A 13,399-nucleotide genomic window follows, 5' to 3' on the forward strand; every position below is an offset into this window, starting at 1 on the left:
AAAAAGTAAAAGTAAAATTTATCTCCAGCTTTTCAATAGGAAAGAAGTCGTCATTATTCACAGCAGTTTTCCACTTCTTGGGTTTTATTGATGCTTAATAATTTGTAAAAAGGTATTACTTAATTTGCTACATTCAGGTGCCTACTTCAAAAAGATGCACTGACGTGAGTCAGAGAAAGCGGGATATAAAGCTGTTGGCCTATAATGCCTTATGAAGGCAAATTTTCGCGAGTGGATGTATTTAGTCGAAGTTTTTAACTTACTACCAACCTCCGTTACAACGAAACGAAATTCCCTCCGGGCGACGGTGCGTCGTGCGCCTTCAACATTTGGTTTTCATGCTGACGATCACATCCAAAATTCTCGACCCATCTCCCGAGGTGGGTTGAAAATTGAACAATTATTTGAGAAGATATGACAAAATGATCTTATCTGCTAAAATACATGTGTTTAAATGGAAAATGCCGCCAGTTGACGTCACTAGGAGGTGCATTTTCTCACTTTTAAATCTATTTTCTTACAATTTCCCATATCAGAAAAAAATTATATAAAAATACTGTGAAATCAGCTATTTAAGTACTTTCAGATGAAGCAATAGAAAATTTGTTTGGAAATTCTCCATTCGCCTATTCGGTGGCGAAAATTCGTCTTCAATGCCCGGACAGTATCCACGGCGACTGGAGTCCGACCGAAAGCGCTTTCCTAACCTCCGAAACTCCAAATACGAAAACAGAAAACTTAACCTCACGACGGGCCCGTTTTCCGGATGGCGCACGACCCGGAGTTGGAGTCGGCGCTGTGCCGCGTCCGCTTCCTGGCCGACGAGCGCTGGCAGACGAGCGAGTGCGCCCGGAAGAACCAGGAGCTCCTGCGGGCCTTCCACGCCACCGGACCCCCCCGCTTTCGACGGGCCTCGGGGGGCGCGCGCACCGTCCGCCGCGTGATCCCCAACAGCCGGCTGGCCCGCTACGGCGACTACCCCTACGACGAGGCCCGCGAGTTCTTCTACACGGTGGCGGATCGCGACGTCAGAGGTCGTGGCAAGGACCCCGAGATCCCCTCCGCTCTGGATGGGGAGCCTTGGATGCTCCCAGAGGTCGGTTACTACTTCAGCCTTTACACCCGCTTCGCTGCTCGCAGGTACGCTATGTTCATGTAATTAAAGTTTTTTACTCTCTCGCTTCCCTGCGGACTGATTATTGAAATTGATAGACAAAGCAATAGACAAAGAAGACAAAAATGATTTGGAGGGATCCTACACAAGCGGGTGGTTGCGTTGGACAAAGGAGGTAGGTAATAGACTAGGTAACGGTAACCCACGAGAGACCCGACAGTTAGTCTATCATTTTCCCCCTTGGTCTATGAGAACCACCCATTTCAACCAATAGGATTGCTTTATACCCCCTATGTCTTCTTTGTATATAGCTTTGTCTATCAATTTCAATAATCGGCCCGCTGGGGTAGAGGACGTATTGTCATTCTCCAAGGAGTAAAGAAAAGTTGAAATTTCATCATTTCTAGACGTTTTAAGGTCCCTGGAGTCAAAATAACCATACTTGGAAAAATGTGTGTCCGTCCGTCAGGTGTCCCCCAAATCTAAGTAGAGCCATACCTCATAGAATCTATTAGTTCAATTTCATTCAAAATCTGCAGAGGAGACCTTATCTATGGTCTCCTTATGCACGTCAAACGATTTTGGGGTACGCTAAAATTTGGGGGGGGGGGGCTAGGGGCAAAAGTTGATTCTTAGCAAAATCATACGGGAAGCTCACTTTGACAGACTGTAAGTTTTGAAAAAATGCCTTTAATTCTTTGAAAGTTTTTTTTTTTTTTTTTTTTTTTTTTTTTTTTTTTTACGTAAGAGAACGGGAAATTTTTCCTCTTGTTTTGCTCAGAAATATAAATTGATACAATAGATGTGAAATTGATCTATTGCTTGACGCGTCTGAGGACACTCGGACACGAGGGCACTGAGGCACGTAAAAAAGACGTAAATTTCTTGCTTACCTTCCCATCGAGATAAAAATTTCCACTTCCATGACGCAGATCGTAGTTTCGAGCGATTGGTTCAGTCCGCCTTCAACGGAACGATTAGGCAAAAACACACTCTGAGCGTTGAATCGGCTGCATTTGCATCCTTGATGATGGGTGGTATGCATTATTCAAGGGTGCTTTACTGCTTGATTCAAAATTTTATGATTCATTCTCTCTTGCAGCTTTAAGTAGTTGATTTGTTTCAGGTTGAATCAATTGAAACAATACAGCAACAGAGTGAAAAAGGTGGCAAATAACAGCGGAGGTGGAACCTCTATGAACAGCCAAGATTGTGCCATTTACATGAGCCCACCCCTCTACTCGAAAAACTATTTTTTATCAACACAGTTGACCAACAGATATTACCACTTGCCACAGTTTGTTAGTACAGGTACACGTCATTGTCTTCAACTTCTGCCCAGTCATTTTTGCCATTAAGAATGCATCCTTATTTGGTGTTGTGTAATTTTTATTTTTAAATTTGTTTTTCTTTTACATCTTATTATCTTCTTTAGCCATGTTGTTCATGGGTAAGAGTAGATAACTTCGAACATTTCAATGTCAAAATAAATTAATAAGGCTTAAAATAAATGTAAATAAATCACCCGGAAATTAAAAGTACCGGCTGGTTTAGTCTCGAATTAAAATAAGTATCCTAGGAATTGATTATTTTGATGAAAATAAGACTTTTTTTGCAGTACCTTTAACATTTTTTCAAAACCCCTTTCTCTAAAAGCAAGGCTGCCGGAAAAATTTGAAAATGCCGGTGTTTAAGTAGGACGATTTTTGTCATTTTGTTTACATTTTTTCATTTTCTTTTACTGCAAAAAGCTTGCGTAAGACTCGGCTTTACCCCCCCCCCCCCACCCCTTCCGTAAAGCTCCGTAAGACAAGCTCGGACTCCCCTCCCCTAAGTGCCTTACGTAATACTTGAACGACCCCACCGCCCCATATATCCTTTGAAATTGAGTGTTATCCTCTTTTTTGCAGTTGACCAGTCAGTAAGTCACATCCGTGATTTCTCTGCTTCAGCCTCTTTTTGCCAGCAGAATTTGGAGTATTACGATGAATTCAAACTGCGTGGCCTCATCCAAGCCAAATCTGTACAGCAACTCTGGCTTGGCGACAACCAACACTATCTGGTCTCTACTTTGCGAACAACTACAGCAACTGGTAATTTTAAGGGCACCGAAAAAACTTTAATCTTCGTAACATTCATTAGAACTCAACTCTTCTGTAACTACTGCCCTGGTAGCAACGATTTTTTTTTAAAAAAAATGTCATAAACAATTTGCGCCTCCGAAAGTGGGGGAATACTTAACGCATTGCGCCTAACACAGAGCGGTCGCTGGTCCGCGCGAAAAGCATATTAACGCCTACAAGACTGTAGGAATACTTCACGCACTGCACTAAACACAGTGCGGTCGCTGGTCCGCGCGAAAAGCAGATTAGCGCCTACAAGACTGGAGGAATACTTCACGCATTGCGCCAAACACAGTGCGGTCGCTGCGCTGGCGCTGGTCGGCGTGAAACGTATTTGGAACATTCGTTAATTTTTAAGGGACACCTCTTAGAAAAAATTGTTAAATATTCGTCCTAGGAAACCCTCCTTGGGTATTTAAGGTAAAATTTAAGTGAAAAAGTGTTATAAATGCTCTTAAAATATCAGCTGAACTTTTTAAACACTAAAAATTTAAGAACAAAGAAATTACAAATGAACTACTACGAAGTGCGGCTATTTTTTAATAGGGCATTGTTTTTAGCATTCTGTTTGCTCTGGTCATGGTGTATGTATGACTGCGCACAGTTCAAATGAGGGCATTCTCAGTTTAGGATAGGGTTTTAAATTACAACAGAGAAAAAAGGGATGATTCCAACTTTAAAAATATGAGATACCAAATTATTACATGGTCCTCCCATTGTTGAAAATTATTTTTCTTTGTCAGATGAGTACATTAGAATTCATGAAGAATTGCTCTAGGTTTGATTTTTGGTAGATATATTTAAGAAATAATTTATTCATGACTAATGGTTTTGAATTATCTGTCTAAATGAAATCCTAAGTAGCCTATATTTTTTAGATTCATTTGCACAAGGTTGTCGTTTCGCATACCAGAGCAGGAAGTGCTCCTATCAGTCAACCAAAAGGTGTCCGAAACAATGGTACAAAAATCGCCCGTTCCTAGATGTTAATGTCTCGGGATTCCAGTCAAACATTCAGCCTCGGTGAGTAGGTATCTGTGTTACAAAATTACTCAGTTCAGGATATTTAGTTGCTTCAACTTACGATTCCTTGCATTCCTCGTTATAACAGGCACAAGAAAAAGGCTAAAAAAATATCAGCCTTTTACAATCTCAAATACTGTCAAAAAAGTTTATAAATAGGGCCATTCCTATGGATGGCAACTAGGGACTCACATTCAGGTTTCCTCTAATTAACAGTAGCAAGTGTTTCAAAAGAGATGCTGAAAAATTCCTCATTAAATGAGTTTATATTGTCATAGTCAATTTTTAAACGAATAGGCCTCCTAAATTCTAAAGGGGAAAAATTAAAATAATTTTACCAAGGTTCCAAGATAACGTTAACTTGATATAATATATTTGAGTTGCGCTATATTTGACGGAGCAATCATACAGTTTTTTTGAGAAGGCTAAGAGTTGGCAACAAAATTCCTTAGGAACAAACTCAGAGGCTTCCTAGATTGAGAGACAAGAGTTAAGATAGAGAGCGTCAAAGACTTAATAGTTTGCGATTTTGTTGCCAGAATATTCAACATAGATAATGCACTGATTCCGCGTCAAATCTGCCCACTCCTAGCAGTGACAAATTGTACCGCTCGATCATCAATGTATCAGACCCCTCCTCCGTTCCAAAACCAGATGCGCTCCTTACTACCTCCTATTCCCACCCCTACTATAGTGAATCCCCTTGCCATCAATGTGAGTACACTTGTGCTACCAAAATGGGTATTTCTTAGGATAGTTTACACTTATAGGTTTTTACAAGATTTTTCTTTAGTTTGAGTTCGTTCAGGCCTTCCGAATCTTGAAAATGGAAAATGGCTCAATGATGTCCCAAAAAAATACATGTAAAGTTTTGCTTATGAAAGCACGATGATTGCATACCAATGGAGAAACTAAAATTGCACATCTTGATTGCAAAGTTTTAAAACTTCCACTCACATTTTATTTACTCAAGAGAATACCTATTGTCAAAAACAAATTTAACATATAAATTTCAGAGAATATTCCTGAGAAAAGGAGGAAAATTGCACGAAATTTCACGCATAATCAATTATAATGAAGTCATTTAGGGGGAAATTTCCTGCGGAGTAACTTCTATGAAACTTTCGTTTTTTATGAATAGAAAAAAGTACATAAATTTCTTATTCTTCTTCAGGTGTACAACAATTCTCTCACACCTCAAGGTTCACGCATCCCTCATCCTATTTCATCCCTTCACGACAACGATTACAGTAATAGCTTGATGAATAGTGCTGGTGGTAGGTATTACTTGTGAATCCATACACGCCTCCATTTTCAATTTCAAGGGCTGCTGTTGAGAAAAATTCCCTCTTCTCCTCTTTTAATTTAGAGTTTCTGGGGCATTTAAAGGAAGTTAAAAAAGCAAAAGGTTGTTACCTTGGTGGTCCCATTGTCTGTCAATTCCATTTGACATGACTAATTGCTCAGGAATTCAATTTAGCAAAGATTATGCTAAAATTTCTCTTTAAAAATTATTCGTTGACTGTCATGAACAAGAGAGAATACATAATTTTTTCTTCCAAAAAAATTGATGAACTCGGATTTATTAAAATACTGATAACTTCGTTCATTGGCAGGTCTTGAAAGCTGGATATTTTTACAACTTAGTTTCAAAATCTTCATAAACTTGATGCTCAGTCCCTCTTGCTCAGTGATCATCTTCACTTGTGTTGCTATGCTTTACACCCACAAAATAAATTAAGGCTTAAAAAACTACCATACATTTATGCAGACGTTATCCTCTAAGTTTTGGATTAATTTTTGGTCTTTGCTAGACTGAGTGTAGAAGAAGTGATTTGAGCTTCATGATCTAATTGTCCTTTGCCGGGGAGGTTTACCCTATTTTTTGGCAGATTGATTTTCAGATTCTTCTTTTTTAAGAAATTTTGAACGGTGATAGGTTTTTTTCTGCATCATGGGAGAGTGAAAATCTAAAAATTTAACAATCAAAATGGGGCTGCCCCTAGCCCGAGACCCAGTGAATGTATGAAAAAAAGTAGCTTTATGTGTACCATTACAGTATTATTCAGCTGAGTTTTGCTAATAGCTAGTTTCTGAAAAATTTAAATCAATTTCCAGGCCCAGAGAAAGTAGCAGCCGCACTGACAAAAGTCAAAACCTGGTTGAAAAAAGTCTACCCAAAGCGAGGCAGGGATATGAAAAAACCAAAAAGAATGATGAGCCATCCTTTTGCTTTACAAGTACGAACTCATCTTGATAACACTGACTCACCAAGCCAGGTGACTTATTCTCTTTCATACTTTAATATTTTAAATTAAAAACTTAAATTGATTAATAGAATCGCGGAATTACTGACAGTAATTGTTCAAGAGCAATTGGTTGTCTTACATACCATTTCACTGAGAATTATTCATTCATTTTATTGATATTGAACATCATTCATCAGATTTGATCTATCTGTAAATAAGATTTTGATATGGTCCATCACATAGGTGTGTTACATGATCGTTTTTTCCAAAATTAAATTCGTAAATAGGTCGATTCCTCTAATGACATTGGATCAATGGAATATTTGAACATCATAAAGTGAAAGTAATAAAGAAAAAACACATAATTAATGAAAAGTTTCAAAGGACTAAATGTTGTTGATTAAAATTCCCATGAGCTGTAGGATCTGGCATTCATTAACAGTGCATTGAAATTTAACTTGTTTATCCCCGGTAGAAATCAAAGCAGGAAGCTGAGCGGGGTCTGCCAGTTGATGTTGAAAAATGTTTTGCAGACTTGGAAAAAGAGGCAATAGAACAATATCAGAGCTCTGCGGATGATCTACTCAAGAAACCCATCACTCCTTCAGAGGAGACCTTCATGGTGAACTCCCTTCGTTTATTTTTCTCTCTTCTTTTTGTTTACTAGTTTTTAAGGAGTTTCCTTAAAATTCATGATTTGAAGAAAAGAATACTATGGAGATTATGAAATGATATGAAAACAAAAGTAATTAAATATCAATTAAATTTTCCGGATATTTTGTAGGATATTCAATACTGTCTTTTGGACACACTGGAGACTTTAAAACAGGAACTCTCTGCATTGTAAGTTAATTGAGGATGAAGTGGTCACTTTTCAACACTGCAATACATTTTTTGCAGTATGCAGAAAGAAAGCTTAGATTAGAAGTATGTTCGAGTATCCTCGTAATTTATAAGCTGTAGGGCTTTTTACTATGCCTATTGAGATTTGAACATGGCAGATTGAAATTTTAAAAATTGATTTCTTTAAATTTAATATTTTGAGCTGCAAATCAAATTCATATAAATAGAATCTATCAAAAACCAGACCCTGTTGGAACTCGAATTTTGGACATTTTTTGTGCCAAAATGTTTGTAAAATACTAAGGTTCATCTAGAAAATTTCCAATTTCTGTTCTTTTCCATACAATAAAAGCTACACTGGGAGGCGTACATCCCGTTTTTATTTTCACAGAAAATTTTGTCCTGTCCTATAGGAGTTGGAGCGGCAAGCTTTAGAGCAGTATCAGATGAAAGAAACAAGAGAGAATTCACGTATTTCAAACGGTGCCAAAACTGTCAAATCCGATTGCGACAGTCCGGTCAATTTGGAGACAGCACCACTTGGTAAGGCTGCTCAGTCAAGGGCCAGTACGCATAGGGACTCATATAAAGTTGCATTGCTCCGAAAAACCAACACAGCAGTTCAAAGCAAGGATGAAAGAGACCATGCTTTGGGAAAACTCAACAGTAAATCTAACATACCAGTTAAGGGAAAGATAAAAGTTACGCCGGTAAAGACGAACATTAAGGAAAGGTAATTAATTGTATAATTTTTAAGGTCTTTGCTGAAAAGTCAAACAATTTTTTGGAGGCAACTTAAATCAAATTCAGTTATTAGGAAAAAACAGCTGACTGGACTGATTTCCTAACAGAAGATAAGAAAGACGCTGAGAAGCATTTCAAGAAGGGGTAAAAATTTAAAACGTATAAGTTCTATATAATGCAAAAAATTAAGAAAAATTTCTGAGACTATTTAAAGGAGATAGTTAGTTTTCCTCTCTATAAAATAATTTTAAACAATTAATTTGTGATAGATTGATCTGGTGGGTTGAAAAACATGATCACGATGATTGAAAGTGTGATAAATAATTAGAAATATATAGAAAATGAGATTGAATACTTCACGCTCATGATCATAGTTAAATTATGGGTAATCACAAGTTTAATTTAGAATAAATGAAATCATTGAAGCACCTTCTTGCTCTTTCTTTTTCTTTCCATGAATATAAAATTCATGCAGATACCAAGCTTCGGCACTGATGCGATGTGAATGAAGATATAGTCTTTAAACATGATGGAAAATGAAATCCTCAATTTTTGTAAAGATCGACACCTCAATCGATTCACGGATAAAATTTTCTTGCATATTGATTAACGTTCAATCAGGAAAAAAGACAAAGAAACAGCGAAATGGAATAAGTGCTAACTACTATTATCAGCAATCACTGTTACTCTAGCTTTATATTTTGCTTACACTCTTAATACGTACTTCACGTTAAGTATCATGGTAAACCTGCAGGTAGCGTTTTCATAGCATGATGCAGGTACAAAGACTATTTCAGCTGTTAGTACACCCTGCAAAAATGGTTACTATGACTGATTCGGTGCATGCTTCGTACGACAATATTCGATATGGAAATTTAGCATTTTGATACATTTTCTAATTTTTTCCTGAATGGTAGGATTAGATCATCATACCACAGTCCTGTAGGGTCTTTTCTTCATGGGTAGTTTTCATAAGCTTTGTCTTAGCACCAAATCTCACATAAGGAACTTCAGCGATTTTTTGCCATTCCCATCACTGTTGGAGGCTCATACGTTTCTGCGAGGAGTTGGCGCGGAGAGATAATTTAGTAAAAATCTAGAATTTAAATGGAATGAAGGTAATAATTGAAGACAATAAACAACCAAACAAATCATTTAAACTTGATGAACACAAACAATTGAGGGAACAACAAAATATCGCGCAATGGAGAATTTGCAGGTGTCTGAAATTTGATAAATTGGTGTCAAGTGTATGTCACCAAGTGAGCTAAACACGAGGATACCCTTGGTTCATAATCGAACAATTATTGGAGGAGGTATGACAAAATAACCTAATCTGCTAAAATGCATGTGATTAAATGGGAAATGCCGCCAGGTGACGTCACTAGGCGGAGCAATTTCTCACTTTTAAATTAATTTTTATACTATTTCCCATGTCAGAAAAAAATTATAAAAAATACTGCAAAATCAGCTCCTCAGGCACTTTTAGATGAAGCAATAAAAAATTTGCATGCAAATTCTCCACTCACTTTCTTTTCTAATTTATTTCTCAATTGGTCTTGGAGCTTCACAAGGAACCTACTTGGAACTGCGAGAAGTATTGAATTGGTCAATATTTATTGCTACTTCATAAAGGGGACTTTTTGTTGTGACAAATCATGTAAAAAAATCCCACGTAGGCAAGGTTTAACTTGCATAACTGCCTCTTTACTCCTTGGGAGAACAATGCTAAGATGGGTATCAAGCAGTTTCAACTATCTTATTGTTTTTGGTAATATTTTATTGTAATTATAGAAACAGTTTATCAACAAGGTAGAATCATTCATCAACATTATTATACACAAGGCACTTAAAATTACAAGTATACATCTTACAAAATATGATACAAAAACTAGTCATTGAGAATTATTGGTGTTCAATGAGTGGAAAAATAAAATAAAATGTAATAAAGAAAAGAAAAAAACTTATGAAAGAATAGAGGCTTAAAATAGGCTGAGTTGTCTTTTATGTGGTCCCTAAAATTATAGTTTTAGTCAAAATTATTTGAGGTCAAATTTCTGTGCTCACTTGGTCTTGAAGTAAGGCAGGAATTGATAATACAAGCCACTTTGAAACTTTCTAAATTTTTTCTCGCACAAGAAGTAAGGGCAAAATTTACAGAGTAAGTGATCCACTATGATGTATGATGCAAGTTTCCAAAGATAAAAACAAATAATTTTGCAAACTTCATAAAATTGGGAATTTTATCCAGTCTTCTGCCTTCCCCAGATACCATTCACCAAATGCGTCTAGAAAGCAGGCTTTGAGGCTTAAAGATAGAGGGGACTAGGCCATCGTGGCCCCTAAAAAGTTGACGCACTTCGTCAATTTCTTTAAACTTGCAGTCATGAAGCAGCAGTGATGCTCTCAACGCACGATTTGCAGTCATGATGCGTATGAAATAAGTTAATTTTGCTCCTAAAACCTGTAGGTGGCTTCTAAAAATTGAGTTTTCCGGCTAAGGTGGTCCTAAAATTTTAAACGAAAGGCAGAGCATTGGTTTTATAGATAATGCATGATATGATGAGCATGCGTGATTACAAGGGAGCATTTGAACAATCTAGATAAATCAAAAATCCTTTGCCTGCAAAATCTAAGCTACCACAGGGCAAATAGGAAATGCAATTTGCTTGAACTGATGGTGCCTAAAATGTTTCATTTGATTCGGCATGCATAGCAAAGGGTTGGTACGATATAATCCAATAGTCAGAAAAATACACCAGCAATTAAAGTAAAAAAATCTTAAACAAAAATATTTGTACCTTGATAATCGTAGAGCAAAATAAGCCTTCTCAGATTTAAGTGAAAATATTGGAAACAAGGAGGCTTTAAGAACCGAGTAAAAGAGTGAAGTATTAATTTCTAAACGAGTATAAAAATAATTTGTGATGATAGTCAGTTTAGAATACAAAGAATGAAACTTGAAATATAAAAAGACTCTGTAACAGCTCAAGGGGAAAATAAACTTGTTTTTTGATATTTCATTAACAAATTTTTGATATTCAGAATTCAGTTTTTCAAAACATCTTGGTCAGATTGCAGCAGTTCCACATGACTCAAATCACGTTACTTGTACGCAATGGATGAGTAAAGATAACTTTTAAGGCCATTGGAAAACAGAGTTCAGTCAACTTCATAAAAAAAATTGATTCCTTCAGTATGACTATTTCGTGACCCGAAAAAAAGCACAAGTATTTACTGTAAGATAAAAACAATCCGTTCAAGACAACTTTAGAATTTTAGGTTAAAAAGTAATAACTAAAAAATTCTTCCTAGAGGTTTGAGAAATTTTGATTTCTGACAGTTTTCACAGTTCCTCACAACCTCCACTGACTTGGCACTTAAGGTATTACCCCATGTTTCTCTTAAACTAGGCCAATGGCCTGTCGAAAATACATACAAGCTTGCACTTTTAAAAAAACAGCTTTGATAAATACGCTTTAAAATTATTAAAAATCAGGCTTGATAGATAAATTTTTACAAAAATAAAACCAAAAATATATCAGAGTAAAAATAGTGTTTGCTCTACCAGTTTTACTATCTTTTGCACAAAAAAGAAAAAAAGAGAGAAAAAAAATACTAGCTAATCTTACAACTTTTTAAGGTTTCAAAAAATTTACAAACTAATCACAAGAATAAAAATAAAAATTTTGACATAAAAATCACTGTTGAAAAATTTCAGTTATGATCCAGTGGTTTGGTTCTTGGCTTACTCATAAAGGTGTCTTGGTATTATGAGACCTGAGGTCAACAAAATAAAAATTTTCCACCTACCATATTGACAAAAACAGAGCATTCACACTGACTACAAAAATAGTTCTGGTTGCAGTAACCACCATTGCAAAACTCATGTCTTTAGTTAAGCATTTCAATTCGATGATATTTTAAATAGAAATTAAAGACATGATAATATTTTAAGTAAACAAATGGAACAACATATTTTGACCTCAGCATGAATGAGCACTTACTTTTAGTTTTAGAACAGGATCTATGACCTTTGGTGTGTTTATACGATCAGGTCTTGCTTAAACTGTAGTCAGAGGCTTAAAATTAATGTAAAAACACCTTAAAAGAAGGAAAGCAAATCACAAGGGGCCACTCACCGCCACAAAATCACATTGGGTCCTGATAACACACTATCTCTGCCACAAAGTTTTTCTCAATCGGAAGTTACGATACTTTTTCCTGAAATTTGAATTTCCTCTGAGAAGAAACGGCAATTACAATTTTACAATTTTTGGCAAATTTAAAGAGGTTCAGTTCTAAAACTTGGGATTAAGATTTTGTTAGCGTCACCAAAGACGCAGACATTGAAGAGTCAGGGGTTTCGAGATGCCCCATGACCTGACTTCAGGATTTTTTAATAATGGACAAAGAAGGATTTTTTACCGCATTCCCCCTTAATAATGTTTGGCTATGCTACTGAGTATCACAGCTTGAACTATTTATTTTAAAACAATTTTTGAGGAATGAAATCTTGAAACCTGAGAGTAATTACAAAATTTCTTCAGTTTTCCTTACAAATTTTTTTCTTCACATTTGGAGGCTAGGGAGTCAAAGAGGGAAATATCTTTTTCAGAAAAAAATGATGGATTTTTAAAAAATCTCCCAACAACTGATGGCTCTTTTAAGTGAGATTTTTTATTTCCAATTTTAAAACTGACTGAAACTTGCTGTGCTTCGATAGGAGGCGTTGTGGAAATTTGGATTATCTTCATTCATTGCAAGACCAACAAAATTTCACTTGTTTGTAATCACTGAGGTAGGAAAAGAGAAAAAGAAAACTAAAGAGTAATTTTGCTTTAAGAGAAAATAAAAGGCAAGATAGATAGTGTTATCAGGGAAGATGAAAATTAACAACGAAAAAGTGAATGATTGTATAATGCGCAAGCTTCCAAGCGTAACATTATGGTATACTTATACCTAAGACTTGAGTAAAATACGGGTAAATTACAAGAAGTCGTTGAAAAAACCTTATTCTTCATTACTTGTGTATTCCTCACTCTCAAGAATATGTTTGAAAGAGAACGGTTGGAAGGCATATCCGGTCCCCGTGTAGAATTTACTCATGAATTCCACCCTAAAGAAAAAAAGAGAAAAAAATATTAATGTGAGTGACAGGAAACATGCTTCAATATATATGTTTGGAGAAACTTTGAACTGAACATGTAGAGTGAAATGCTGGTGAGTTCTGATGAGTATTCTCCTTTCTGATTTAGGCTATCTCACAAAATTTAGTTATTTACATTTTGTTTATATTTTTT

The 13,399-nt window shown here is 36.1% G+C and overlaps 2 protein-coding genes across 6 annotated transcripts in view; one reads left to right on the forward strand and one right to left on the reverse strand.

The window, feature by feature from the left end:
• Nucleotides 1-385: 385 nt before the first annotated feature.
• On the forward strand, nucleotides 386-10,059 carry LOC109034649 (uncharacterized). Its single transcript, XM_019047901.2, has 9 exons — nucleotides 386-1,140; nucleotides 2,241-2,425; nucleotides 3,025-3,207; nucleotides 4,116-4,260; nucleotides 4,800-4,974; nucleotides 5,435-5,537; nucleotides 6,379-6,539; nucleotides 6,985-7,131; nucleotides 7,766-10,059. Exons 1-9 carry the CDS (start codon nucleotides 767-769, stop codon nucleotides 8,087-8,089), a joined length of 1,797 nt encoding a protein of 598 aa, XP_018903446.2. The 5' UTR covers nucleotides 386-766; the 3' UTR covers nucleotides 8,090-10,059.
• The window catches only part of Vha100-2 (V-type ATPase subunit a family protein Vha100-2), a 111,405-nt gene continuing 107,861 nt past the window's right edge, over nucleotides 9,856-13,399 (reverse strand). For all 5 annotated transcript variants that reach the window (XM_019047965.2, XM_019047960.2, XM_019047959.2 and 2 more), the window contains one exon: nucleotides 9,856-13,215. In XM_019047965.2, the coding sequence (XP_018903510.2) occupies nucleotides 13,110-13,215 (106 nt within the window). In that variant the 3' untranslated portion in view covers nucleotides 9,856-13,109. The remainder of the gene's footprint in view (nucleotides 13,216-13,399) is intronic.

This window comes from Bemisia tabaci, chromosome 9, assembly GCF_918797505.1.
Source record: "Bemisia tabaci chromosome 9, PGI_BMITA_v3".
Classification (NCBI taxonomy): domain Eukaryota; kingdom Metazoa; phylum Arthropoda; class Insecta; order Hemiptera; family Aleyrodidae; genus Bemisia; species Bemisia tabaci.